The following is a 26,881-nucleotide window of genomic DNA, read 5'->3' as shown; positions in this document are numbered from 1 at the left end:
AGGGTCAAATGAGAGCGATGGCAGAATCCAGCCAAGGGATGTTAGCTCTAGGGCAGGCAGGGCCCTCCCAGTGCTCTTGGCTGGCAGTGCTACCCACACCCCATAGGGCAGGATTTCTTAGCCTTTTCGTTCCAGGACCCCTCTGCCAGCCAGGTGAAAACCGCAGGCCCCTTACTAAGTCCACACTCTACTGTGTATTAGTTAAAATGATGTCACACCTGCACCAACACATCCCCATGAGAAGAATGTTCTTTTGAATTTCAGTTCAAGCTGACGGACCCCTGGCTAAGAGCCCCCTGCCATAAGAGCTAGCCTGGCCCAATCCCAGAAGCACCACCTGTGCTTGGAGAAGTAACTTTAAACTTTCTCGTTTAAGAATTATAGGATTTGGAGAAATCCAGTAACGAGCAACATGACTCAGGTAGGGTTTTGGTTAGCATCTGGGTTGAAATCAGAGTTTTTGGGCCCAGTTTGTTCTAAGAAAAAACTTTGGATTGTGTACAGCTTAAATCAGGGGTAACTCTCAGGGGTTCTGTGTTGCAGCTCTTAAAAAACAAACCAAAAAACAAGACCTAGGAAATAAAATGAGCCACCTTAAGAGAGCACATTAAAGAGAGTATAAGTCAAACTAGGATGTCTTTTCGTTTTGGGAAGCTTTTCAGACATTCCTGGTATTATGTCTTTTTTTTTTTTTAAGATTTATTTATTTCTCTCCCCTTCCCCATGACCCCATTGTCTGCTCTCTGTGTCCATTCACTGTGTGTTCTTCTGTGTCCCCTTGCATTTGTGTCGGCGGCGCAGGGTATCTATATCTCTTTTTGTTGCATCATCTTGCTGCGTCAGCTCTCCATGTGTGTGGTGCCACTCCTGGGCAGGCTGCACTCTTTCCGCGCTGGGCCGCTCTCCTTACGGGGTGCACTCCTTGTGTGTGGGGGTCCCCTACATGGCACAGCACTCCTTGCGCGCATCAGCACTGCACATGGACCAGCTCACCACATGGGTCAGGAGGCCCTGGGTTTGAACCCTGGACCTCCCATGTGGTAGGCGGACGCTCTATCCATTGAGCCAAATCCGCTCCCCCCTGGTGTTATGTCTTGAACCTTCATATAAGATAGAGGTCAGGCATGAGACCATAAGCCGACTTGATACTAGAGCTCATCCTTCCTGAATTCCTCGAGGGGATTGTGCCAGGAACCCCACACTCCTCAAACCTAGCAGGGCAGGGGGTCGGCAGGTCAGAGGTGAATGCAAACGCCGCCCCTCGCTGATTGAGTAGTGGTACCAGGACCTCGCTGGTAACCGTGGCAGGGTTTGCGTCAATTTTCCAAGATGGAAAAATGTTGGAAGTTCTTCTAGTTCATGTGTGCTTCACCTGGTGGGCTCGCTTGTTAAAGGGGTCCCGTTTCTGACCTGTCTTACCTGAGAGTTGTGTTTTTATTTTGTTTTTTAAACTTGGTGGTTTTTAATTTTTTTTAATTTTTTATTTATTTCTCTCCCCTCCTGCCCCAGTTGTCTGCTCTCTGTGGCCATTCACTGTGTGTTCCTCTGTGACCGCCTCTATCCTTATCAGCGGCACCGGGAATCTGTGTCTCTTTTTGTAGTGTCATCTTTGCTATGTCAGCTCTCCATGTGTGCAGCACCATTCCTGGGCAGGCTGCACTTTTGCACTGGGCGGCTCTCCTTACGGGGCACACTCCTTGAGTGTGGGGCTCCCCTATGCGGGGGACACCCCTGCGTGGCAGGGCACTCCTTGCGCGCATCAGCACTGCGCATGGGCCAGCTCCACACGGGTCAAGGAGGCCCGGGGTTTGAACCGTGGACCTCCCATGTGGCCCTATCCACTGGGCCAAGTCCACTTCCCTGTGATCGTTGTGTTGACGTGCCCTCAACACTCTAGAGTGGGGGGGCCCTTAACCAGAGTCCATGAGCTTGAACTGAAAAGTCAAAAAACATTCTTGTGGGGACATGTGGGTGCAGGTGTGATCTCTTCATTAAATAATACGCAGTAGAATGTGGACTTAGTAAGGGACACGTGGTTTTCACCTGACTGGCAGAGGGGTCCTGGAACACAAAAGAGTCAGAACCCCTGCCGTAGAGAGAGGGGCTGCTAAGGCGGGGCAGGGTTCCTTTCCACTTAAACATGGTGCTGACCTGCCTTGGTGGGCCATTGTGGAAGACTGGAGAACAATGTTCGGGGTTGTTTTACGAAACTGACTCTGACCTGGAGGGAGAAAGAAATGGATGGTCAGAAGCACTCGCCTGACCTGGGGTCCTGTTCCGAGTGTTTGGCAGTAGCTTTGCAGACGTCCTCTGTAATCTCCCGCTCGTGTTCCGAGGACCCTCTCGCCACGGAGAACAAGGCTCTCAGTGCTCCTTCTCCGTGCTGAGCAGCCCATCTCTGGAGCACTACGGCAGAGCCTGGGTCCCTCCCGCCTCCCGCTGCCGAGGCCACCTCTCACACTCACACCCAGACCCCCACCTGCTTAGAGTGATGGACCCCCTCAAGGCTACCCCAACTTAGGACAGAGTTAGCAGGTGAGCTTGACAGGGGCTGCTGGTTAGGAAACGAGAACTGGCAGGAAAGAAGTGCAGTGTAAACGTCACATTCATGGCTTAGGCAGTTTAACGAGAGCAGCAGTGCCTGGGGAGAGAATTAAGATGCAAAAGAATCGAATTTATTTCTGCCTTTTATTTCTTTGCGGATGCAGAGCTGGTTTTAAATGCGCCTTATGACTTTGGAGTGACAAGGTCAGTTGAGGGAGAATCGTTTGGTTAGTGCAGGTGAGTGTTTCACAGAGAAGCTCCAGAGTGGAATGATGGGCGTAGATTCAGAAGTGGAAACAGAGGACGGCAGGGGAATAAGCTTTTGTTGTTGTTGTTGTTGTTTCTTAGTTATTTCTCCCCCCCCCCCCCCCCCCCCCGTTGTCTGCTCTCTGTGTCCATTTGCTGTGTATTCTTCTGTGTCCGCTTCTATTCTTATCAGCAGCTCCGGGAATCTGTGCCTCTTTTTGTTGTGTCATCTTGCAGCGACAGTGCTCCATGTATACGGCGCCACTCCTGGGCGGGCTGTGGTTTTTTCACGCGGGGCAGTTCTCCTTACAGGGCACACTCCTTGCATGTGGGGCTGCCCTAAGCGGGGGACACCCCTACATGGCACAGGACTCCTCGTGCGCATCAGCACTGCGCATAGGCCAGCTCCACACGGGTCAAGGAGGTCCTGGGTTTGAACCCTGGACCTCCCATGTGGTAGGTGGACGCTCTATTCGTTGAGCCAAGTCTGCGTCCCAGAATAAGGTTTATATGGCTTCAGTTTCCCAATGGTTTGGAAGAGACCAATCAAAAGAAAGAAAAGTTTCTCCAAGAAAGGAAAAGATGTTGTTTTAAATGTATCACTCATACTAATTGTACTGCCCACTACTCAACTAAATTTTCCCCTTCCTCTGTGACAGGCGTTCTTAACCATTTGTGTTCCAGGACCCCTTTGCCAGTCAGATGAAAACCACGGGCCCCTTGCTAAGTCCACACTGTACTGTGTGTTATTTATAAATGAATTACACCTGCACCCGCACGTCCCCACAAGGAGAATGTTCTTTTGAATTTCAGTTCAAGCTCATGGACCCCTGGTCAGGAAACCCCGTTCTATGCTCTGGGGCACTAAGGCTGAGTCCGCCTTGAGCATGTGCTCCCTCTTCATTCTCCTCCCTTCTGCTTTGCTTCTCAGGAGAGGAGGGATTGGATGGAGCTCTTTGCTGTCTACGGAGGAGCACTTGGCTCACCAGAGGGACTGAAACGCCCTCGTTGTGATGTCCTCCTGTAACATGGGTACTCAGCCTGCACCCCGAGGAGGAACTGTAATGAGTGAGATGGGTATTTGTCTCCAGATTCCATACCCAAGATAATTCAGTTTCCAAATTCTTCATGCTTGAGGCCCTTTCTCCTGTAGCACATGACAATGGGATGCCCAAAAATTTACCGGAAAACCCCGTAGTCTGGATGTACAATGCGCTTTTCGGCGTGAAGGTTTGAAAGTCACGGTGAGTGTTAGGAAGGACCGTGTGTGCTTGGAGAATCTTCTCTGATGATGTCGATGGGTTTTGGTTTTAGTTTTTTTGACAAAACCTAAATAAGTAGCTGGAGTCAAGTTGGTCTAGGAGAGAATTAATCCTGAACATATTTCAGGGGGAGAAATTATACCCCCCTTCCCCAGACAGACACGGTTGGCAAACAGAACAAAGCACCGTCTACCGTGTAGGCTGATATTCTCCCTCACGCCAGGGGCAACTTAGTTGACCTCTTCCCCTGAGTTTGTGGAAGGAACCTGGACACACTGGCTATCTGATGGTGCAGTTAGCAGAGAGGGTTGAACTTGATTCCTAGCTCCCTTTTCTCTTATAAAAAATAATCACTGAGTTGAAAAGCAGTATATAAAAAAACGCTTAAGGCCTTTTCTCCATTTTTGAGGTTGTATCTTTGGCTAAGGCTAGAGGTTTAGAGATTCATTCTTTCATTTAGCAGGTATCCAGTAATTGCCTACTTCATACCTCTGTGCAAGAGGCTAAAAAGCCAGTGCCTGGGCTCCTGTCCCTTAGAGCCCTGAGGGTTGAGTGCTTGGGAATTAAGCCAGCAGATGGGTTCTTGAAGGTTCTGGATTCCCACCATATTCCATGTTCTGTTCAGTAACACAACGTAAGCTCAGCTTGCTGACTGGAAGGAATCAAACTCTCCTTTAACCATCTTTTGACCTGGTACAGACTTACAAATAATCATTTGTAAGAAGTCAGCCAGGTGCTTGTTAAAGGTAAAGAGTACGCTCAGGCATCATCCCTTGTGCCATCACATCTGGCTCAGTGCCTGGCACGTAGCAACTGCTGAAGAATATTAGATAAATGGGCAGTTGTAAGCCGGACTGTGCCATTTATTTCAGTTTTCACAAAAGCACCTAACTCCATGCTTTGTCCATCATAGGTGCAAGGTTGACAAAAGAAACAAGTAGCTTTGAATACTCATATCCAAGTATTTTTCCAAAACTGATGTCCAGTTGCCCCATAATCTGGTCACACCTCTGTTTTGGCTCTTTATACAGTGTGCCTTGCATTGCATTCAATTGGTTCCACATTTGTATCTCTTCAAGAAATTGAGAATCCCTAGAATAGGCCAATTCCATAGCTACCTTAGCACAGAACCTGGTACATAGTAGGTATTCAATAAAGGATTATTGAATCAAAAAAAAAAAAGCCTATAATGAACTACAGATTAAACAGTTCTCATCCTGGTATTTCACTGGATGTCACGTTTTAATTCAGTGGCTACCCTTTGCTCAATAGAACACTGTCACCTTGAGTTGAAGGAGCTGAGGTTAATCATTATTCCTGCTTCAAGGTGGACAAACACCATATGGCCACAAGGCATCTTTTCATGGATTAATTACTCTCTGATGATCATGCCTTTCACTTTTGAACAGGGCTCTCTTACTCTGCCTTGTTTTTTTTTTTAAGCTGAGCAGGTATGTAGAGCCCGCCCTCTCTTGCCACAAGAATGTGCCTTTCAGGTAATAATCATCTAAGGATATATTTTTTTCCCACCAGTGAGTTGCAGGGAATTCTAGGGTGTGGAGTTTTGCTTCTCGGAGACCAGATTTTCCATGCTTTCTGGGATGGGTTGAAAGCACAAGCAAGGGCTGAGTGGCCCAGTCCCCCCTCTCTCAGGCAATCCGAGGCAAGCCTATTTTGGGGCTGTGGAACTCACCAATTGCTGGGAATCTTTATATGTGGTGAAAGGAATGTTGTTGTCTCGGGTTTGTTAATATCCTCATTAAGGGACTTGCATTTCCTTCTACCAGGGTTGATAGACCAAAGACAAAGAGCTCTCAGTCTTCCTGATAAGATTCAGAGGTGAAAGATCAGTGTCCTCTTCCTCTCTGCTTAAATTGTTCATTATTTCTATCTCCTGACTCTTGGGCATTCTAAAAATGTAGGGCATGAAGGATGTGCCTGCTAGTCCCGTCCATGCTTCTCTATCAGACAGGACAGACTTTTCCAAGCAACTGTCCTTTGTAGGGGGCTCAGGGAATTTCCAGATTGAAGAGTACTTTAAAAAATCCTCCCCGTATTACTCAGGTATTTTGCTTTCCAGTTAATTTTAGTGTCTATCACTTATCAGAGATCCCCATGACTTCCTGGTATTTTGTTTTTTGGCTATTTCATACTTATTTATGCCTGTGCTATAAAAGCTTTTCTAAAGTATAAAGATGTAGGCAAATGGTTGGCAGAGTTATAGAATGGCTTCTGCTCTTCTGGGGCTCCATATGGCAGTCAAAATTAATGAAAAAACAAATATTGGACAACTGCAAAAGTGGTTGACATCATTTGGCATGTTAGGAAATAACCAAAAGGCTTAGTGCCTTTGAAAGTCAGGAAGAAAGCAAGAAAGGGGCTTTGGAATTTCAAAATCCATCACTTACAATAATTCTTATTAATGTGTGCAGATAAAAAGGTAAGGTGGGTGTTAGGACTACAGATTCTGGAACTGTGAGGTTCTAGAATGTGCTCCATGCCAATTCCAATCAATCAGAGGTGCAGCCTGGAGCTCTATAGGAAAGCTTGCTGCAGTCCATCAACACTCTTTGCAGTTTGTGCCAGCATGGAAAGTGCAGGCATGTATGCTGGCTACTTGCCAATCCTACCTTAGAATCTAACATTTGCCATCATAATGCAAAATCTTCGGTGATCAGTTACCTCTCCCCGAGTAATTGAAGAGTCTAAGATTGCCATTCCCGGTGGGGATATTTGGTCTGTCGCTGGCAGCCCAACACAACATGTTTGGCAAAATATATTCATCTTCATTGAATATGGCCTCAAATTTCAAACTATACTCCCAAAATGTCTTGTTGTCTCTTCGGTGAGTGATTATGAAGATTCCATGAGTTTTAACCTTTCCGGAACTCAATTTTGATAGATAAATGGACCATTATTCTGTTACCCATTACTTAAAGTAATTATTTCCCTTTATAAACCTCAAATTTAGTTTCCCAGTCCTTAAATCTCGTTAAACAAAATGGGTTCACTTAGCCATATCCCTCTTGTCTTCTAGAACTTTCTATCCTTGGACTGGGCTGGTGGGGGAGTGGGTGTAGGAGGCATGTCAGAATTTTTGGGAGGGATAGCTGAAAAATGGGAAGTAAGTATTATGATAGAAATTTATACTTGGGAAAAGAAAACCAAAGGTTGTTTGTCTGAATCTTCTTGACTGGTTATAAGAAGATAGACCATCTCTTTGATGGAGATGCTCATCAGAGGCCAGGGCATGTCCTTCTAGGAGAAAACAGAAGAAAACCCAGTCAGGGAAGTTTGCCAGTCTGTCATATCTACTTGGAAACCTTCCTTCAAATCTCTTAAAATGCCTTCTCTTTATTCCTGCCCTTTCCAAACATGAAACAGAAATCGTACCGTGAATCCTAAATCCATTCCTTTGATTCTTTTTCTCATCCTTCTCTCAGTACTTGTCTGAACTCCCTACAAAAGTAGAAACCTCAGAAAGGTAATGAGTGCCTTGTATGTGGAATCAACTTGACTTCCAGTTCCCGGTCTGAGACATTCTTGATCTTGACATTCACTTAAATACTAAATACTGAGGACTTGTGTGGGTGGAGCTATTACTAGAAACTTGGGGGGAAGTACAGGTGGTTTATGAGATGATTTGAGAAAACTAGTTTACAAAAGAAAGGAGAAAAAGTGGAAACCCTACCACATGCCATATACAAAGGCGAGTTGCAGATGGAAGACGATCCAGATGTGAAAGATAAAACAAAAAGCTAATTTTTTAAAATTCTGAAGTTCTTTAAGATCCTAGAAGTGCAAACCAATGAGATGATTGATGAAGTTGACTTGCTCAAACTAAGGATTTCTGTTGAATTACAGATGCTGCTGAGAGTTAACAGATGGGCGATAGATTTTAAGAAGGTTGTCAAAGGCTGCTAAGGGGTTAATAGCTAGAATATATATGGAACACTTGCAGGTCAACGAGAACAATATGGAGAAAACAAAAGCAAGAAAAAGACTTGGGTAGACAGTGAAGACAGAGGAAAACCAGAGTGCCTGACGAGAATATGGAGAGTCGCTGAACTTCATTAATTATCAGAAAAATGGGAAACTACAATATCATTGTATAACCATCAGATTGATGAAAATTACACAGTCTAATAATAGCAATTGTTGGCAAGAATATAGGAAAACAGGTCTGCTGGTGGGAGAATAGATTGCAGCGATTTTCTGGGAAATCATCTGGCATCACCCAGTAAAATTGAGTATAAGGGTACGGCACGTCCTCCCAGGCTCCATTCCTCAATATATTCCTCAGAAAAACACACACAAGTCCACCGGCATGCAGGCACAGGACGTGCGGCCACACTGTTTGTAGTAGCAGGGAGCTGGAACGAACCCAGGTATTCATCTCTTGGGGAAGAGATAAGTGAAATGTTCTAAGTCTGAAATGAAATACTTAATAGCAGTCAGAAGCAATGAACTAGAAGTCTAGACCGAAACATGGGTGGGCCTTTAACTAACATTGAGTGAAACAACAAGAAACAAAGCAAGATCTCTAGCACAACATAAGTAGTATCAATTTAAAACACACGCAAAGAATACAATTTTTTACAAAGATCGTTCCAAGGATTTATATCCAATATACAAGAATGAATGCCTGAAGTGGGGAACTGGAGAACTGGAGAGTTGGAGTAGTGATGGGGGTGAAAGCAAAAACTAAAATGGGGGGTGGGGGGTGGGGAGTGGGGATATATGGGAACCTCTTATATTTTTTAAATTTTTAGAATTTTTAGAATTTATTTCTCTCCCCTTTCCTGCCCCCCCTCCCCCCAGTTGTCTGCTCTCTGTGTTCTTCTGTGTCCGCTTGTATTCTTGTCAGTGGCACTGGGAATTTGTGTCTCTTTTGGTTGCATCATCTTGCTGTGTCAGCTCTCCATGTACGGTGCCACTCCTGGGCAAGCTTTGCTTTTTTCACGCAGGGCGGCTCTCCTTACAGAACGCACTCCTTGTGTGTGGGGCTCCCCTACGTGGGGGACACCCCGTGTGGCACGGCACTCCTTGTGCGCATCAGCACTGCGCATTGCTCAGCTCCACACAGGTCAGGAGGCCCTGGGTTTGAACCGTGGACCTCCCATGTGGTAGGCGGATGCTCTATCTGTTGAGCCAAATCCACTTCCCCTCTTATATTTTTTAATGTAACATTTTGTGTGATCTATGTATCTTTTTTAAAAAAAGATAATTAAAAAAACAACAAATGAAACAAGAGTGTGCCTTCACGCAGCTCGGTGTGGTGTGCCACACGATTCTCACCTCCCTGTACCTGGAGTAAGTCCAGACTGAATCCTGGAGGAGAGAGGGTTCACCTTAAGGAGCTCGTGGTACATGGTGAAGACAGACATGAGAGTGAGTTATTTCAGTCAGCATGAAAATGAATTCTGGAGGTCCACACAGTGTTGATTCTGGGCGCTTGGAAGAAGGTGCCACAATTCCACCGCAGGTGTCTGGGAAGGTTTCACAAAGAATAGCACGGGAGCCAAAATTGAAGGGTGCACAGGAGTTCATCAGGAAGACATGGGAGGAAGGGAATTTTGGGTTAAGGAAAACTAATTGACATCTGTTCTCCGGACCCCTCAGCGCCTCCTGTGAACCCAGCGTGGATTTGAAGAGCACCTGGACGGCCTAGGGGGTGGCAGGGGGGGCAGCGTGTGAGGTGGTGCTGGGCCCTGACCCCGGGGGAGGTCTGGGTTGCACTGTATTAATAAAAGTCCGGGGGGAAAGAAGCTGCAGGTCTAGGCACCTTTTCTGGAATAGCCCTGGTCCATCTTCACTGCGGATCAACTGTACGTGACACTCTAGGGAAGTACTCACTTGGGAGAAAAGAAGTCATGAAGCTTTAGCGTTTTTTGGATGTCAAGGCGAGTGAAGATAGAGGTGTCTTGGGCACCTGAGACCAAAGTAAGCAGGTAAGCATGGTGCAAAAATCATACAGGCAAATTCAGAGGTAAATGAGGCCACACCTGCAGGGTGCTCTTCTCTGCAGCCCGAGTCTCCTTAGCGAAGTAGAAGGTAGATAAGGGAGTGAGACGGGGTTAAGATCAGGAGAGCATGAACCTTTGGGGTAGCTGCTTTGGGGGGTGGGAGGCCAGAGCAAGGATTGCCAGGGAACCCCAAGAGATGGCAGCAGGCAGGAGGCAGGGGTGGTGTGTGGCCCCTCGGCCTGTTTTTGGTCCTCCCTAGAGCAGCACGGGGCTGCCTGAGGCTGGAGTGAACCCCGCAGATACCTGGAATTTCCTGGGATGGGGTTTCAGCTAAGGCTGGAAGGCAGGGAGAAGGAACAGATGGGGAGGGATTTATCCTGGGGTGGGGAGGAGCTCACAAGGGTGGGATCCCAATCAGGCAATAGCTGGAAGTGCTGGGGAGTGAGGAAGTAGATTATGCCAGCAGCTCTGGGATGTGTCCCTAAGCTAGAAGGGTTGGTTAGTTTAAATGCTCGGGGAGGGAAGCAGGTGTGGCTCAGGTGATACAGCCTCCCCCTACCATATGGGAGGACCCGGGTTCTATCCCTGGGGCCTCCTGGTGAAAAGAAGAGAAAGCATGCCCACGTGGTGAGCCAAGTGCCCACGTGGTGAGCTGAGTGCCTGCATGGTGAGCCAAGTGCCTGCATGGTGAGCCAAGTGCCCGCATGGTGAGCTGAGTGCCTGCATGGTGAACCGAGTGCCTGCGTGGTGAGCCAAGTGCCTGCGTGGTGAGCTGAGTGCCTGCGTGGTGAGCTGAGTGCCTGCGTGGTGAGCTGAGTGCCTGTGTGGTGAGCTGAGTGCCTGCGTGGTGAGCCAAGTGCCTGCATGGTGAGCCGAGTGCCTGCATGGTGAGCCGAGTGCCTGCGTGGTGAGCCGAGTGCCTGCGTGGTGAGCCGAGTGCCTGCATGGTGAGCCGAGTGTCTGCGTGGTGAGTCGAGTGCCTGCATGGTGAGCCGAGTGCCTGCGTGGTGAACCGAGTGCCTGCGTGGTGAGCCAAGTGCCTGCATGGTGAGCCGAGTGCCTGCATGGTGAGCCAAGGGCCTGCATGGTGAGCTGAGTGCCTGCATGGTGAGCTGAGTGCCTGTGTGGTGAGCCAAGGGCCTGCGTGGTGAGCCGAGTGCCTGCGTGGTGAGCCAAGTGCCCGCATGGTGAGCTGAGTGCCTGCGTGGTGAGCCGAGTGCCTGCATGGTGAGCTGAGTGCCTGCGTGGTGAGCCAAGGGCCTGCATGGTGAGCTGAGTGCCTGCGTGGTGAGCCAAGTGCCTGCATGGTGAGCTGAGTGCCTGCATGGTGAGCTGAGTGCCTGCGTGGTGAGCCAAGTGCCTGCATGGTGAGCCAAGTGCCTGCATGGTGAGCTGAGTGCCTGCGTGGTGAGCCAAGGGCCTGCATGGTGAGCTGAGTGCCTGCGTGGTGAGCCAAGTGCCTGCATGGTGAGCTGAGTGCCTGCGTGGTGAGCCAAGGGCCCATGTGAATGCCCACATGGCAAGCCAAGTACCGTGTGAGTGCTTGCATGGTGAGCCAGTGCCCACGTGGTGAGCTGAGTACTCGTGTGAGTGCCCGCATGACAAGCCAAGTGCCTGCCCAGTGAGCCAGTGCCCGCACAAGTGGGACACGCAACAAGATGATGACGCAACAAAAGAGAGACCAAAAGGAGAGTCAAGGTGACGGGCAGCAGAGACCAGGAATGGAGGTGGCGCAATAGACAGGGAACCTCTCTACATTGGAGGTCCCCAGGATCGAATCCCGGTGAATCCTAGAGGAGAAAGACGAGAAGAAAAGAGAAATAGACACAGAAGATCACACACTGAATGAACACAGACAGTGAAAACAGCAGGACGGGGGAGGGGAAGAAAAATATCCTTTAAAAAAACCAACTTATTAAAAAAAAAATGCACACTGATTTCTGAAGCCATGTCGTTCAGCTCAGAAGCTGGATCAACAAAGTGGAATGGAAACATTTGTAGAATCAAGAGAAGGACAGAAAGATATTTGTGAAAGTGCGATCTCCCAGATCAGTGGTCTAAAAACAGAAAGACCCTGGCCAGGGGCAGGTTATCTTGGGAGATGGATTCCAACAAGAATGCAATAAGACCAGCCCGGGTAACTCCCAAGTTGGTGGGTACCTCACCATTGCTTTGGTCAAGCAGTGGCCACCCACCTAGGGGGCGAGGAAGGGGTGAAGAGGAAGGACTCCTGGGAGGCTAAAGTACTCATTTTTGCAGGGGGAAGGCAGGCCAATATGATAAAGGGGTTCTTTAGATTTTCCTAGGATGAAAGCAAGGTGCTGGGGGGCTGGCATCTGGCCAATTGAAGAGCATGGCAGCCCCTGAATCTGGGGTTAAGCTACAGCGGACTGGGCGCAACAGGGCTTAGATTCAAAAGGAGGTCTGGCTGACGGGTCCGTCGTCTCTTCCTAATTATTTTAGAATCCTGCACCTCCTCCAAGCCTCTTCTCATCTCTTCTTTGGGGTTTTTTAAGTGCCGTAATAAAAGTAGAGGCATCAAGGTAGAGAGAAGTCACTAGTTCATCTGCAATTTTCTGCTTCTACCCAGACAGCAAAAATAATTCCTCCATTTCCTGGAGGCTGCTGAGTGATTATCTGTTGATTGATCGATCGATCGACTTACCTACTGACCTACTTTTGAATCTATTCTCTCTCTCCCTCCTCCCTCCGTCCTCCCCGTTGTAACTAGCACTTTCTATGTGCCCAGTGCTGTTTTCAGACCTTTATAGTTATTAACTCATCGAACCTTTCTGACAGCCCCACGAGATAAGTATTGTCATTCCCATTTTACGGATGGGGAGGTTGAAGCACAGAGCTGCGGGGACTCTTCCAAGGCGCGCAGCCAGCTGGTGGTGGAGCCCTGCTGCTCGTGCCCCGCGTGAGCACGGCCGTGGCCTTCCTAGGGGAGCAGATCTCATCCTCCTTCCCTTTCCAGTCCGTGGATTAGAGCCTCATGTGCTCAGATGATCTTAGGTGTTTTTGAAACGAGAGTGCAGTGCACCCGGCGATGGAGTCAAGCCTCAGAATTTGTCAGCAGCCTCTTGCCCGGGCCTCAATGCCTCTGCCTCGTGTCTTTCAGCTTTGGCTGAACCCACCCCAACTCCCACCCCTCACCCCACCCTGGGCACCTGCAGACTCCTGCCATATTTGCTGTGCACCGGGCAGCCCCGTGTGTCTCTAGGAAGGTACACAACCATGAGGACTGGTGCCACAAACGAAAGACTCTGATTTTCTGAGACCTAAAAGATGACCTTTAAAAAATATTTCTCCCAGTGCCAAAGGTTATCTATATAAAGTCAGGACACAGGCCTCCAGATTTCCATTTCATCAATTTCAGCATTTTTATCCTGGACGAAAATGAACTAGTAACCTAAATGTTTGCAGGTGTTTTCCCCTCTCTTTAAAATAATTATGGCCTTATTCCTATTTTTAAATACTTACCACGGAATGTAAAGTGCGTTCAACCTCAGGCTGAAAGTAACACACTTTTAAGCTTGTAGGGCTGGGCTCTAGTGGAGTCACTAGTGCATTAACTGTAAATGCAAATGAACAGGCCTGCACCTTGGGGGCTAGAGAGGGCATCTGACCGAAAATGAAAATGATTTCCCATCGGGTATGCACGTTACTAAAGCAGTGGGGAAAGCATGCCCCCAGTGCAGATTGAACTTGACCATCTTCCAGATGGCTCTGAGGCATTTGCAAAATAACTCCCTTAATGACCACAGCAGAGCACAAAAGATAAAAAGAATAAAAACCTTACCCATTTAGATATCTGCCTTTCTCATCCCATCTCCTGGGGGGAAAAAAAAGTTTTTTTTTAACTACAAGATCTACGAAAGTTCAGGATTTTAGGGCTGTATTTAGGAGAGAAGTTTCAGCAATTGAATCCAATATTCCCGATTGTGCAGGTTTCTCATTGTTCCTGCCTTTTGCAAGTTCAGCTGGGCAAGTGTCATTTTTTTTCTTAAAGGAAACATTCATCCTCCCAGATGCCAAAGAGGTATTGAAACAGAGACAGATAAACTTAATCAAGAAGTATTTAATAATCACACTGTGTTCCAGCATGTCCTGAGTATGACACAGTTCCTCAAACAGTTTATAATTTTGGGGTGGTAACAAGCCTGTTTCACACGAAGCAATTAGAATCATCTGAGGAGGATTATAACCCAGTGCTTAGCAAGGTGACTCAGACTTAGTTGGGGCTGCCTTCCAGAGGGGAGAAACCAGGCAGAGAAGACTGAAATAGTTCGGAAGGAATTTGTAGGTGAGTGAAACGGAAGCCGGCCCTTGAGGCTGGGAAGTGTGTGCAGGGGAAGGGAGCAGTTCCCTGAGCCAGAGTGGAGCAAGGAGAAAGGAACACAGGGTGCGTGGGGACGAGGAGAAGACTGGCCTGGTTGGGACAAGGAACATGTGATGGGAGATAGTAGTATCGTAAACTAAACGGTGATTGGTTTTTTTCCCCCAAAGCAGACACCTGAACGTGTGTTTGAATGTATAGACAGTGGGGAAAAAAAGCTGGAACCGTCAAAGGAGCTCTGAGATGTGTGGTCGTCCCTGCGGAGGGCCTGGGTCTATCTAATATGGCGGGCGGTGTAGACGCGCTGCAGGAGCGCTGTGTGGGACCTGCGGGACTGCTGTCGAGGCAAGAGAGGTGTTTTGGGGACGTTTGAGTCAGGATGCTCTCCTCCCAGTTGCTGATCTTTTCCAAAGTGTGGTTTGAAACTCTAGATGGAATTTTTCAGAGGAGCTTGAGAGATAATAATCTGCCAGTTGGTGGGTCCGTTGAAAGCAGGGATTGTGTCAGCTGCTGACCGTTGCATCTCTAGCACCTGCCTCGGTGTTTATTTGGGGAAACACCCTGGGAATGGAATGTAGGAAGGGGATCGCGCTGCAGGTGTAGTAATCTAGGCAAGAGAGTGTAAAACGGGGTGTTCCTATCCATCAAGCCAACAGGGTGCTTGTCTCCTTTTGGATCATCATTGACTTTGACCGTAGAGTGTGGCTCAATAGTAAAAAATAGATGGGGCAACACGGAATCTGTTGAGGGCCTATTGGAAATGCTTGTAATCCTGGGGCCCGATAAGACAATTGGAGATGGAAAGCTGCAGGTCACAGGCAGAGCCATTCCTGTTTTCCTGTGCCTTTACAGGAAGTGCATTTTATAGAAAAGTCAGAGAGGAACTGAGGGGAAACGGAGAGCCCTGAGCTGGTGAATTCACAGCAGGCTGACGGGGCGTTGCGCCTCCGAAGCGGCCCCTGGCCACGGGACCCTGAAGCCACGGGCCGGCCTGCCACGGGGCTCAGGGGGGCCATGCTGACCACACCAGGCCGGGGCTGAGGATGGTAAGAGTTTCTTATTCTCTGACTTTCAGCATTAGTGGCTTGTTGGATCTGAAACCATTTTGATTTCAATTTCTTCTCGGTGATTTAAAAATGTGTATGGACTGCTTTAACGTGTCCACGCTTTCAGAGCTGCCTCAAGACATGAAATGTGGGCTTTAGAACTTGCCTTTCGGTCTCCTCCAAGTCTTCACTGAACTAGTAGCGAATTAGATCATTCCAGAGACCCCCGGTATGAATGTGTAGTGGGGTCCAGAGAGCTGGCACTGTCTGAATTGTCCCGTCCTTACTTCCAGGGGCAAAAAGCTGTCACGCAAATGCCTGTGCACCGAGTAAAAGTCAGCGCAGTGAGCATTTGCCAGCACACTTTAAAGTGCTGGGGAGTGAGCTCACCAGCAGCCCTGTGCAGTGCCAGATCCGGCCTGGCCACCCCGTGGGGACGGCGGCCTCTCAGAAAGCTCCGGGGGTATTTTTAGACGAGGCTTGTTCCTCCGAATGAGGAAGTCTGGCAGATGGCTCTTCCGGCTGGATTATTTTTTCCAGCTTCCACCAACATATATGGGGAGAACTCTGGCCAGCCTCCTGTGTCCAGGGACAATAGGGGAAAAGCCATTCTGCAAGCCCGGGCAGTGGCCGGGTTCCTTGATTCCGTCCTGCTGCGCCCTGGTCCCTTGTGACTGCGTCTAATCAACGGTGGGAGGCGGGAAAGGAAGTGAGAGCAAGAGCAAGCCGTTTATCACCCGCGTGAGAGGGGCCATGTGAGAGGGGACATCTGCGGGCTGTGGCTGATAAGAATGTTATGCAGCCAGCAAAGAATGACTGAGGTGGTTTTGTCCATTGAAGCCACTTCCTCAAATCGCGTGACACCCGATTGCATTTTATAGAGGGTCTGCTCCGGTTTTAGTAATAACACATCCAGTGAGGGCTAACGGTGGAAAAGTGCCCTAAAAGTAAAAAAGAATCGCCTTGGGATGTGTCGGCGAGTGTCAGGATACGTCGCCTCTTAGCTTTATATCTTCGAGAACAGTCCACTAGGGCTCAGAAAATGTCCTCCTTGCTAGATGAAGCCTTTTCCAGGGACCTTCAGAGGTTTCTTGTACACACAAACTGAAAACAGAAACAGCCTGATGGGAAGCCTCTGCTTTGACAGTAGGTTCCCCTTCATTTTACGGTTGGACATGGCTGTTGCCTAATGAAAGTGGTGGTTCTCCAAGAGCGCGGATGCCCTAGGTTTGGGGACGGAAGCTTTTTGATGCCGTTCACAACAGAGGCTCCTCACTCCCACGATCGGGCTCTTAAGGAAAAGGGCCACCCAAGGGCGTATTGGAAAGCGTGTTTGCCCTGTTCACGCTGAGCTGGCAGGAGCCTGGAGGAGAAGCCGCGGCGATGCCCACCCACAGCCCTTGCAGTTCCGCCAGGGTAGCCCACGGTCCCCTTTTGGGCGGCTTCCCATCCACCTTACGTGCCCCCCTGCAAACACAGGAATCTTCTGATTTTGTTTGGGTGCTCTTGGTGAGAGCCTCCCGAGCTGTGGCTTCCCGCTCCTGCTGACTAGATTCCAGAGCCTTAAACCCCAGGGTCTGAGCGGAGTTGTGGGGTTTCAGCGCCCCTCTTCCCCCCAGGTTGTCCAGCCTGCCCGCCCCGCCGTGGGGGCTGATGGGGCTCCCACCAGGCCTGGCCTGCCCTCCAGAGGTCAGGAGCAGCTCCAGAGAAGTGGACGTTTCTGGGCTCATTCAGACCCCGGTAGTTGTCTTTTGTCCCAGAAATGCACGTTTTTGGTGTACGTCGTGTTTCAAGGATACAGTGAGGTTGATATTCATACGTCTTTCTTTTTTTTTTTTTTTCAAAGATTTATCTTATTTATTTCTCTCCCCTTCCCCCCTGTTGTCTGCTCTCTGTGTGTTCTTCTGCATCTGCTTGCATTATCAGGCAGCACCGGGAATCTGTGTCTCTTTATTGTTGCGTCATCTTGCTGTGTCAGCTCTCTGTGTGTGCAGCACCACTCTTGGCTGGCTGTGCTTTTTTCACGGGGGGTGGCTCTCCTTGCAGGGTGCACACCTTGCACATGGGGCTCCCCTACACGGGGGACGCCCCTGCATGGCACGGCACTCCTTGCGTGCAGGAGCACTGCCCTTGGGCCAGCTCACCACACGGGTCAGGAGGCCCTGGGATCAAACCCTGGGCCCTCCATATGGTAGATGGATGCTCTATCCGTTGAGCCACGTCTGCTTCCCTCGTATGTCTAAGACTTTCCAAATATTAACATTTTGCCACTTCAGAATTTTTTAAAGAAAATACTGCACATATAACAAAAGACTACTTTCTATACAATTCCCATTCTTCCCAGAGCAGTTGCTCACTACCTTGAGATGATGAATATCACTTCCTTCTCACTACGTATGTGTCTTTAAAAGTATATAGTATTGTTCTGTGTTTTTAAAATCTATGTAAGTGATATCACACTGTACGTGAGCCTTTTGCATACTACTTCTAATGACAGTTTGGTTTTTAGATCATTTTTCTTGTTGGTGCATTAAAAGTTAGTTCAGTTACTGTTAGTTGCTTTATAGTATCTAAATGTAGATATAGATAAAGCTGCTGATCATAAGACTCTCCATTCCCCTGTTGGTGGATATTTGGGTTATTTATTTATTTTGATGTTAGCACTGTGAACCCCCATATCCATGTAGGAGAGTTTCTCTAGATCTGCCCTGTGCAGGGTAGCTCCTAGCTCTCTAAGTGTGGCTAGTCCGTGCTGTGCTATAAAAATAAAATGCACACTGGATTTTGAAGACAGTCTGAAGAAAAAAATGTAAACTATCTCATTAGTAATTTTGTATTATATGTTGATATTTTGGGTGTACTGGGTTAGGTAAAATATTATAAAATTAATTTCACCACTCCTTTTACCCTTTTTAAAAAATGTGGCTACTAAGAAAACTAAAAAATACATTTTTAGTGGACAACACTGTTCGAGAGCAGGCGCCAGCAACCTGCTGCCCATAGACTGGCCACCTGTTTTTGTAAAGAAAGTTTTATTACAACACACGCCCATCCATCTACTTTTTGTCTGATACTGCATTCCTGCTTCAACAGCAGAATTGAGTAGTTGCAACAGAGTCCATTTGGCCCATGAGCCCAAAATAGTTACTGTCTGGCCTGTTCAAGTTTGCTAACCAATGTTCTAGAGCAATGATTTTTAACCTTAGAAAAATACCCAAATTAAGAGCTATGTTTAATATCTTGATCCAGTAGCCATACATACATGTATACATACACACCTGAAACAGAAGTTTTGTAAAACAGAGTTTCTCAAATCGTTACTGTGGAGGATATGTTGATATTGTACAGTCTGTTCTATTTTGTTAAAAGAAACCGCAGAGCATGACCTGCTGACTTGACTTAGACATTCATTCATTCCTTCATAGCTGGTGATTCAAATAACATTGCTCTAGGGCTATCCACCCAAAAAGTGGAGTGACTGGGTTAGAGGAATGTGCAGGGTTCAGTCTTTTACAAGATTTGCCAAATTGTTATCCAAAGCATTTTGGTTTTTATGCACCAGTCTCCAGTTCCACAACCAAACAAGAGTCCCCTTTTCCCCACATACTCAAAAACTCCTGATACTGCGAGGCTGAACTGATGGGTGTGAAATGGAACCTCATTTTATTTATATTTATCTGATTACTGGTAAGTTTGACCATCTTCTCACGTGCTGTTTGACCTTTCAGGTTTCTTCTTTTGTGTTGCCGATTCATATCCATTGGGCATGAACTTGTCATTTGTCTCTCTGTGTCTTAGGATTTCTTTGTATATTCTGATATGACTGTTTTAATCAGTTATGCGAGTTGCTAATAGTTCTTCCCACTCCAAGGTGTGTGTGCTTGTTTTCACTTTATTTATTCTGTTTTTTTATCAGATAGACGTTTTTAATTTTCAAGTAGTCAAGTTTAGCCAACATTTTCTCATAGCTCTATCTTTTTAAAAATCTTTTTTAACAGATCCTTCCCTGTCCCAAGGTCATAAAGATTTTCTCCAATATTTTCTTCTAAACGATTTAAATTTCTTTCATCTGTTTTATATCCATTGAAAATTAGTTAGCACGTGGTGTGAGCTATAACTCGCGTTTCCTGCGTTTCCTCTGATGAGTAGCCAGTGCCTGGTTCCTTGGAGGGCCCTGCCCGCTCCGCCCACCCCCCCACTGATCCATGTAGCCTTTGTCACACAGCAGAGCCTAGATGTACAGGCGTCTGTCCTCATAGCGCCCGCCCCAGCTCTATGGGAACCAGTTCTTAAGTGGCCTCACTGCACTCAACCAGGCCTAGATGGTTTTAGAGAAAAGTTCTGGCCATTTTTCAGGGAACACATGATTTCTCTCTTATAGTAACTGCATAAAACAATTGAAAAAGAGAAAAAATTACCCAGTTCATTCCGTAATTCTATTACCTTCATATCCAAGCTGGACCAGGATTATAGAAGAAAGAAAAATTAGGGGCCAACCTCACTTTTGAATGTAAATGTAAAAATTCTAAGTTAAATATTATGAAAACGCACTCCAGCACTGTCATAAAATAAGTTTATGCAAAGAGTGCAAGAATGGGTTAATTTAAGAATGGGTATTGTATTCGACAGGGTTCTTTTGGGAAACAGAATCAACAGGAGTTCTCTGTACGTAGTATGAGATTTTGTAAGCGTCTCTCTCGTGACCTTGGGGATGCACCAGTCCGAGTTCTGCAGGCAGGCTGCAACCAGGGGCTCCAATGAAAGTGCAGTGAAGGTCCTTGATGAATTTCCCAGCTTGTCTTTGGACAGCCAGCATCTCCTGGAAATTCATCAAGGACTTTCACTGCACTTTCATCGGAGCCGGTGGTTGCAGCCTGCCTACGGAACCTGGACTTGTGTCCCCACGGCTGCATGAGAAACTCTTATAAATTTATATCTCGTTACTATGTACAGACATCTCCTGTTGATTCTGCTCCTTGGAGAACCCAGACTAATACAGTTATTAATATAACTCATCAGATCCACAAAATAAAGTAGGGAAACAATATGTCGTTTTCCAAAGATGTAGGAAAATCAATTGATAAAATTCAATAACCATAAGCAATTAAATATTTGGAATAGAAGCAAGCCCCCTTAACCTGAGAAAGCACATCTACCACCTACCAAAACCTACAAGAAACATATAGCTAGTGTTTAAGCAGCCTTTGTCCTGCTCAGGTATTGAGCTCCCCCTTGCATATCATGAGAATTTTCCTTTCACGCTTGGCTGTTACTTTAAAATAATTTTGTGTACGTGTATATTTATGTATGTCTGTATATACGCAAACACATTTATGCAATTTTCAATTTTATATTTTATCTGTTTACATGCATGTCATCGAGCATTTTTCCGAGACTGTGGCGGGACGAGCTGTGCCAGAGGTTCTCCCGTGGTGATTTTTTGGACCAGTGGCCTCCGGAGACCACTGAGGAGGGGAGAAGAGGGGCTGGGTTGCCTTAGGGCTGGCCTCTCTTCTAGACCTAAGAGTTCTTAATCTTCCCAATTCCACTGCCTGGCTTGATCTAGAAAACCCATTATTCCTGGATCTGATGAGGATAAAAACATTGTATGAAACTTCTATCATTCCATTTTGCCAGAAGGTAAAATAAAGGTAACCTATGCCAATAGCACTTCTAAAGATTTGACGTTTTCAAAACCCAGCAGTGCCACTAAAAATACAGAGAATTCTATGAGTTGTAACAGCACCATCACTGTCAGGCTGGTATCTGACAGCTTGAAAAGCTTTTTAATGTGGTCCCTAAGGGTGGGGTTTGGGAAAGGGACACATTTCCAGAGAGCACTTTTCATGGTAGCAAGCAAACTTTTTCTTGACTTTTTGGTCCCCAGCTGTTAATAAACGGGATTCCAATGACTGTGAAAACCAATGCAATACACAGCAATGTTGAGCACAAGTAACAATTAGTAACTTCTTGACTGTAAGGCCACATGTATTAAATAAGGCAGTTTTGATGCCAAATCAATACTGTATTGTGTATTTCCTCTAGCAGATATTGAGATATAGGTCTACTTTAGTGGGAATAAGAATAGCATCAGGAATTATCAGTTCAGACAAGTCTGGGTTACCACCCCCAGAGAAAGAGCTAGATTGGCTGTGGTCTGCGTAATTCCTGGTGACAGTGTCAACTCAGAAGTGAATATTCGTGTTGTGTCTTTGAAAAGGGAAAAGAAGAAATAGATAAACAAAACACTACCTAATAGTAGAACTGTTTTCTCCAAGGCGGGTTCTCTTTTCTTGAATTTGGTATTCCTGCTCCTGATAAATCAGGATTCATCTTTTGATTCTATGAATCAAATTTCGTAGAAAATCTCAGGACAGGTTCTGCATGTCTGCAATAAGAGTTCTGATAACATGGTTCATATATTGCACTGGAAGTCAAGTTAAAATTTAAACCAACTTTTCCTCCATTCCAAGGAACAACCTGGACCTTTTGATGCTTTCATGGCAAGAGAATACCAGGCTGAAAGAAACCCCATTTTTTTGGTCCCAGTTTGCAATTCCCTTATCCTGTGACGGTGCCAAAGCTACTCAGTATTTCTGGACATTTGCTTGTATGCAAATGTTGGAATTTCCTTTTAGAGATGTTGCACAGGTTACCAGAGAGGACACAAAGGTTTCGGCAGACAGGGTCAGAACACGGAGGCAGTTTGTCCTGCGTCCGGATTTCGGTGCTTGCCTCAGTTACCAGGCTCTCTTCTCCTCACCGCACTTGGGTGACCAGGGGCAGGTCTCGGAAATGTCCAGTGGGTTCACAATCAAGCGGCCTGGCTTTTTTTAAGATTTATTTATTTCTCTCCCCTTTCCCCCCGCTCCCCAGTTGTCTACTCTCTGTGTCCATTCGTGTGTTCTTCTGTTTCTGCTTGCATTCTTGTCAGTGACACCCGGAATCCATGTCTGTTTTTGTTGCATCATCTTGTTGTGTCAGCTCTCCGTGTGTGCAGCACCATTCCTGGGCAGGCTGCACTTTCTTTCGCACTGGGTGGCTCTCCTTATGGGGTGCACTCCTTGCGTGTGGGGCTCCCCTTCACGGGGGACACCCCTATGTGGCAGGGCACTCCTTGAGCGCATCAACACTGCACATGGGCCAACTCCACACGGGTCAGGAAGCCCTGGGTTTGAACCCTGGACCTCCCAGGTGGTAGGTGGGACGCTCTATCTGTTGAGCCAAATCCACTTCCCTGGCCTGGCTTTCGAGTGGAAACCAACTGAAGTGTTTTTCTTGTTTGTTTCTGCGTCTTCCCAGGCACCTTTTGAAAATGAACAAGAGCAGCTCTGACTTGGAAAAGGCGAGCCAGGGCTCTGCGGAGAGCCTCAGCCCGTCCTTCAGGGGCGTCCACGTCAGCTTCACCGCCGGCTCCTCGGACAGCCTGGCCTCCGACTCCAGGACCTGCAGCGACGGAGGTAACCGGCGCCCCCGGAGGCACGGGTCCCCACGGCGGCCCTGCCCCACGCCGGGGTGGCAGGGCCCAGCGGGGCCACACACGGCCCTGCTCTCCTCCTGACCTGGCCTCGTCCAGCCTCGGTTGAAGTTCATTCCTTCTGGAGTGTGGGACAAGTCACCTCACCCCCTGTTGCCCTCTCCGGTTAGGAGTGCGTTCCCATGGCAACACGGCAGGAGGAGGGGGAGGCTGTAAGCAAATGGGGAGGCCCTGCCGCCTCGAGGGAGCGGCCCCCGCGGTTCCAGGATGCCCTGTTCTGTCGTCGGGATGAGTTCTAAGGGGACTGGGGACGCACCAACCAGAGGTCCTCCCTCTGCGCTCTTCCCCCTGGCTTGCACAGGTGTACACACACGTGTGCATGCAGGCGCGTGCACTTGGTGGACACGGTAGATGTTGCATAAATGTTGGTTGAATTGCAGCCCGGAGGCCTCATTAGGACAACTGCCCCCCGATCTCTGGATTAAGTGGCGATTCCTAAAAAGGAGTGCCCTTGCCTTTCTGTCGCTCGTAGCCTGGGTGGTAGTATTTGCCACCTCTCACCTTTTCAGCTTTCTTTGCACACGTGTGTCTTCTCTTGGACTTGCTTTCTTTTTTTTTTTAATTTTTTTTTTAATGTTTAAAGAAGCTTTAGATTATATTAAAAAAGAGGGGGCAAGGGGCCTCTGTCGTGAGCAGCACACGTAGGGCACCTCGATTTGCTCTTTGTGCAGAATCGACATCGAGAGGTTTTGGGAGCATAAGTTTTGTTGCTAAGGTAGCTGGTGATTGTTGGTGCCGGCGCCCTTTAAAAATATATGTAGGGGATTCCCTTATGTCCCACCCCCACCCCCGTACCTTCCCCCATTACCGACACCCTTCATGGTGTGGTACATGTGTCACCACTGGTGGACACAGTGAAGCGGTGCTGCTAAGCCTGCGCTATAGTTTGCATTATGGTTTGCACTCTGCCCCTCCGGTTTCGTGGGTCATGACGAGTGTGCGGTGGCCTGTGTCGTGGACTTGCTCCGGCTCAGGTTGGGACGTGCTGGCACGACGCCCCTCCTGCCCCTACCGTAGCCTTTCTTCTCAGCAGGTGGTTCTGGAGAGGGGCTCCCGTTGTAAATGTACTGTCCCCACACACCTAAAAGGGACCAGCTAAGACAAAAGCACGCGTTACACGCCACGGGCTGTGTCCCGATGGCAACTCTGATGGTTCTGCCTTAGAAACAGGAAGGGTGCTAGATTTTGGCGGGGAGGTGAGAGGAGAGCGCTTCCTTTCCCTAAACACGCTCGTGGGCTCCCGTCGTCTTCCTTCTCCCATCCCCTTGGGTTGGAATTCCACAAGGCAGATCATTCCACGGAGGGCCGGGCATGTGAACCGGCCTCGTGCTGGCCGCGTGGGATTGTCACTAACTCGTGGGATTGTCACTGTCACTGATTGTCACTGGGAAGCCCCGGCCCCCCAGCCAGCAGTTACTGACGAGAGCTGGGTTGAATTGCCTCAAACACTTTGCCTCCGAGAACACTACGTCGCGAGGTCCACTCTTGGGGGTCCTGTAATCTCACTGGGAAGGTATAGAGCATGGGACACGGTGGGCGGAAGGTAAGATGGGCAGTTGGGCTGTCCAGAACAGGAGAGCTTCTGGGTTTCCAGGGAGAGGTCGGGGCGCTGATGGGAGGGTCGGGAAGGCCTGATTGAGAAGGGGGACATGGCTCATGCCCAAGTAGGCTTAGGACAGGGGGATGAGGAGGAGGGAAGGGGCATCAGTCAGCCGGAGGGGTGCTGATGCAAAATACCAGAAACTGGTTAGTGTTTATAAAGGGTATTTATTTGGGGTAGGAGCTTACAGATACCAGGCCATAGACCATAAGTGACTTCCCTCACCAAAGTCTACTTGGAGCAAGATGGCTGCCGACGTCTGTGAGGGTTCAGGCTTCCTGGGTTCCTACGTTCCTGGGCTTGCTTTCCTCTGGGTTCAAGGTTCCTTCCTTCCTGGTGCTGGCTTCTCTTTCCTCTGGGTGCTGACTTCCCGGGTCTTCAGCATCAAACTCTAACATCAGAAAATCCTCAACTCTGTTCTTCATCATGCCTTTTATCTGTGAGTCCCACCCACCAAGGGATGGGGACACACACCCTAATCATAACTCAATCATGCCCAGGTACAGATCAGATTACAAGCGTAATCCAATATATATTTTTTTGGAATTCATCAATTATATCAAACTGCTGCAGAGGGCTTTTGTAGGTTAAGGAAGCAACACGAGATTTGCAAAGGCGTGGAGAAAGTCAAGCTTCTTGGGGAAAGGCTGAGACCAGACCTGCTTCCCTGAAAGTGGGTGAGGGAAGACTAAAACCAGAGTTGGATGGAAAAGTCGGGATTGGATCATCCAAGGGTCCCAGTGGCAGGCAGCGGAGCCTCCGTTTGCTGGGGTAGGAAATAGGGAGCCACCGAGTTCAAGGGTGACACTTCATGCAGCCTTTTTCTCACGATAGTTCCTGGCTAGGAAGCATGAATTAAAATGGATACGTTTTCCTAGTTCATTGCTTTACTGCAAGCCAGTTATTCTATGGAAAGGCACGTCAAGGTTTGAACTCCAGATAAACAAGAAGTTACTGGACTTTGGCCCTTGGGATAAGTCATTTCTAGCTGCTTGCTTGAGCTTATGGCTCTGAACCCAGACCTGGCAAGAGACCAAAGGGATCTTGTATTTTTTTCCCTTTTAACTTCTCATAAACATTAATCTGGAGAATATACAGAGCCACTGGTCATGTAACGTGAGAAATCCTTGAGCTTCTCATCGTTGGCCAAGGCAGCTTGATTTAGATCTGTTTGAACAATTATCTTTCCCACTTCTACCTCGTAGCCAAAATATTTACCCATCACGGCTTTCGCTAGTATTTGGCGGCTGTTACTGAGGCCGAGTGAGGGGATTAGCGTAGAAGTAGAATTTGTTAAAGCTGAAGTGCCTTGAATGGGGGCGCCCCATCTCTAGTATTATGTATTAAGTCAAAAGATCCCATTAAACTATAAGTTTTGTTTTGCTAGTAAGAACCCACTAATAAAAACTGTGCATTCCGCTCGCTCTTTTGCATCTGCAGTGTAGGCTGGCTTGAGTGCGCTGAGGACAGAGTCATTCCAGGGCATAGCATTATATAGTTTTTGTCAACCTCTTGGAATCTCCAAGAAGCTTGGAAGCTCATCAGAGTTCACAAGAGGTTTCAAGTTTTTCTGTCTGTTTTTTTAGGAGGTATTAGGGATTGAACCTGGTATCTCATACATGGGAAGCAGGTGCTGAAACCACTGAGCCACACATGCTCCTCAGGGTTTCAAGTTTTGTAGTCCACCTCCCCACAAAAAAAAAAAAAAACATGACATTTTACATTTATAAGGAAAGCAAACACAAATGAAATCTGTAAGTTCATTGCATTTTTCAGCAGGAGTTTATCTAGATTTTGTTTGCAGTATCATTTTTGTATCCATATCAGGTTCACCTCTTGATACTTGAATCCCATTTCCTAGTCCTGGAGGCACATCTGTTATCCCATTTGTCCTTGTGGGCAGTTCAGTTGAACCGTGAGTCAATTCAGCAGAAGGGAAAATCCGTCAGAGCAGTTGTTTGGTTTATACTTGGTTTGGGAGGGACAAATTGTGTGTGTCAGGACAAATCCCCGAAAGGCTGCCAAAAGGGAAGTTATCTGCTGTGAATGGATGAAGGAAGGTGAGAGGGAAATGATGAGCTAAACGATCACTAGAAACGGTCATCAGAAGCCTGCCTTGATTTCAAGGGCTTACTTTTAAATGTGCAGACCTAAGGTTGCATCAAGCTTCTTCCACTCTTTGATACAGGATAACACTAAAATCTGGTCCGCAGTTCAGCAAACACCTCCTGTAGCACAGCGAAGTAGAGAGTGCTCTGTTGACCTGATGCTGTTGGCTCCAGCAAGGTACGAGGCCTCCTAAGTAGGCAGTGAGGTTCGGTGTGAATTCATGTGAGTGTGT

The 26,881-nt window shown here is 47.7% G+C and overlaps 1 protein-coding gene and 1 non-coding gene across 3 annotated transcripts in view; both read left to right on the top strand.

The window, feature by feature from the left end:
* PRAG1 (PEAK1 related, kinase-activating pseudokinase 1) overlaps positions 1-26,881 on the top strand; it is a 53,050-nt gene that overhangs the window by 11,358 nt on the left and 14,811 nt on the right. For both annotated transcript variants that reach the window (XM_058290095.2, XM_058290094.2), the window contains exon 4: positions 22,706-22,863. In XM_058290095.2, coding sequence (XP_058146078.1) covers positions 22,706-22,863 — 158 coding nt within the window. The remainder of the gene's footprint in view (positions 1-22,705; positions 22,864-26,881) is intronic.
* On the top strand, positions 23,553-23,686 carry LOC111759935 (U11 spliceosomal RNA). The gene has a single exon (XR_002793775.1). It is a non-coding gene; the product is annotated as a U11 spliceosomal RNA (small nuclear RNA).

Source organism: Dasypus novemcinctus, chromosome 29 (assembly GCF_030445035.2).
Source record: "Dasypus novemcinctus isolate mDasNov1 chromosome 29, mDasNov1.1.hap2, whole genome shotgun sequence".
Lineage (NCBI taxonomy): Eukaryota > Metazoa > Chordata > Mammalia > Cingulata > Dasypodidae > Dasypus > Dasypus novemcinctus.
Note: the sequence above shows the minus strand (reverse complement) of the source record. Positions and strands in the feature narration are given on the sequence as shown.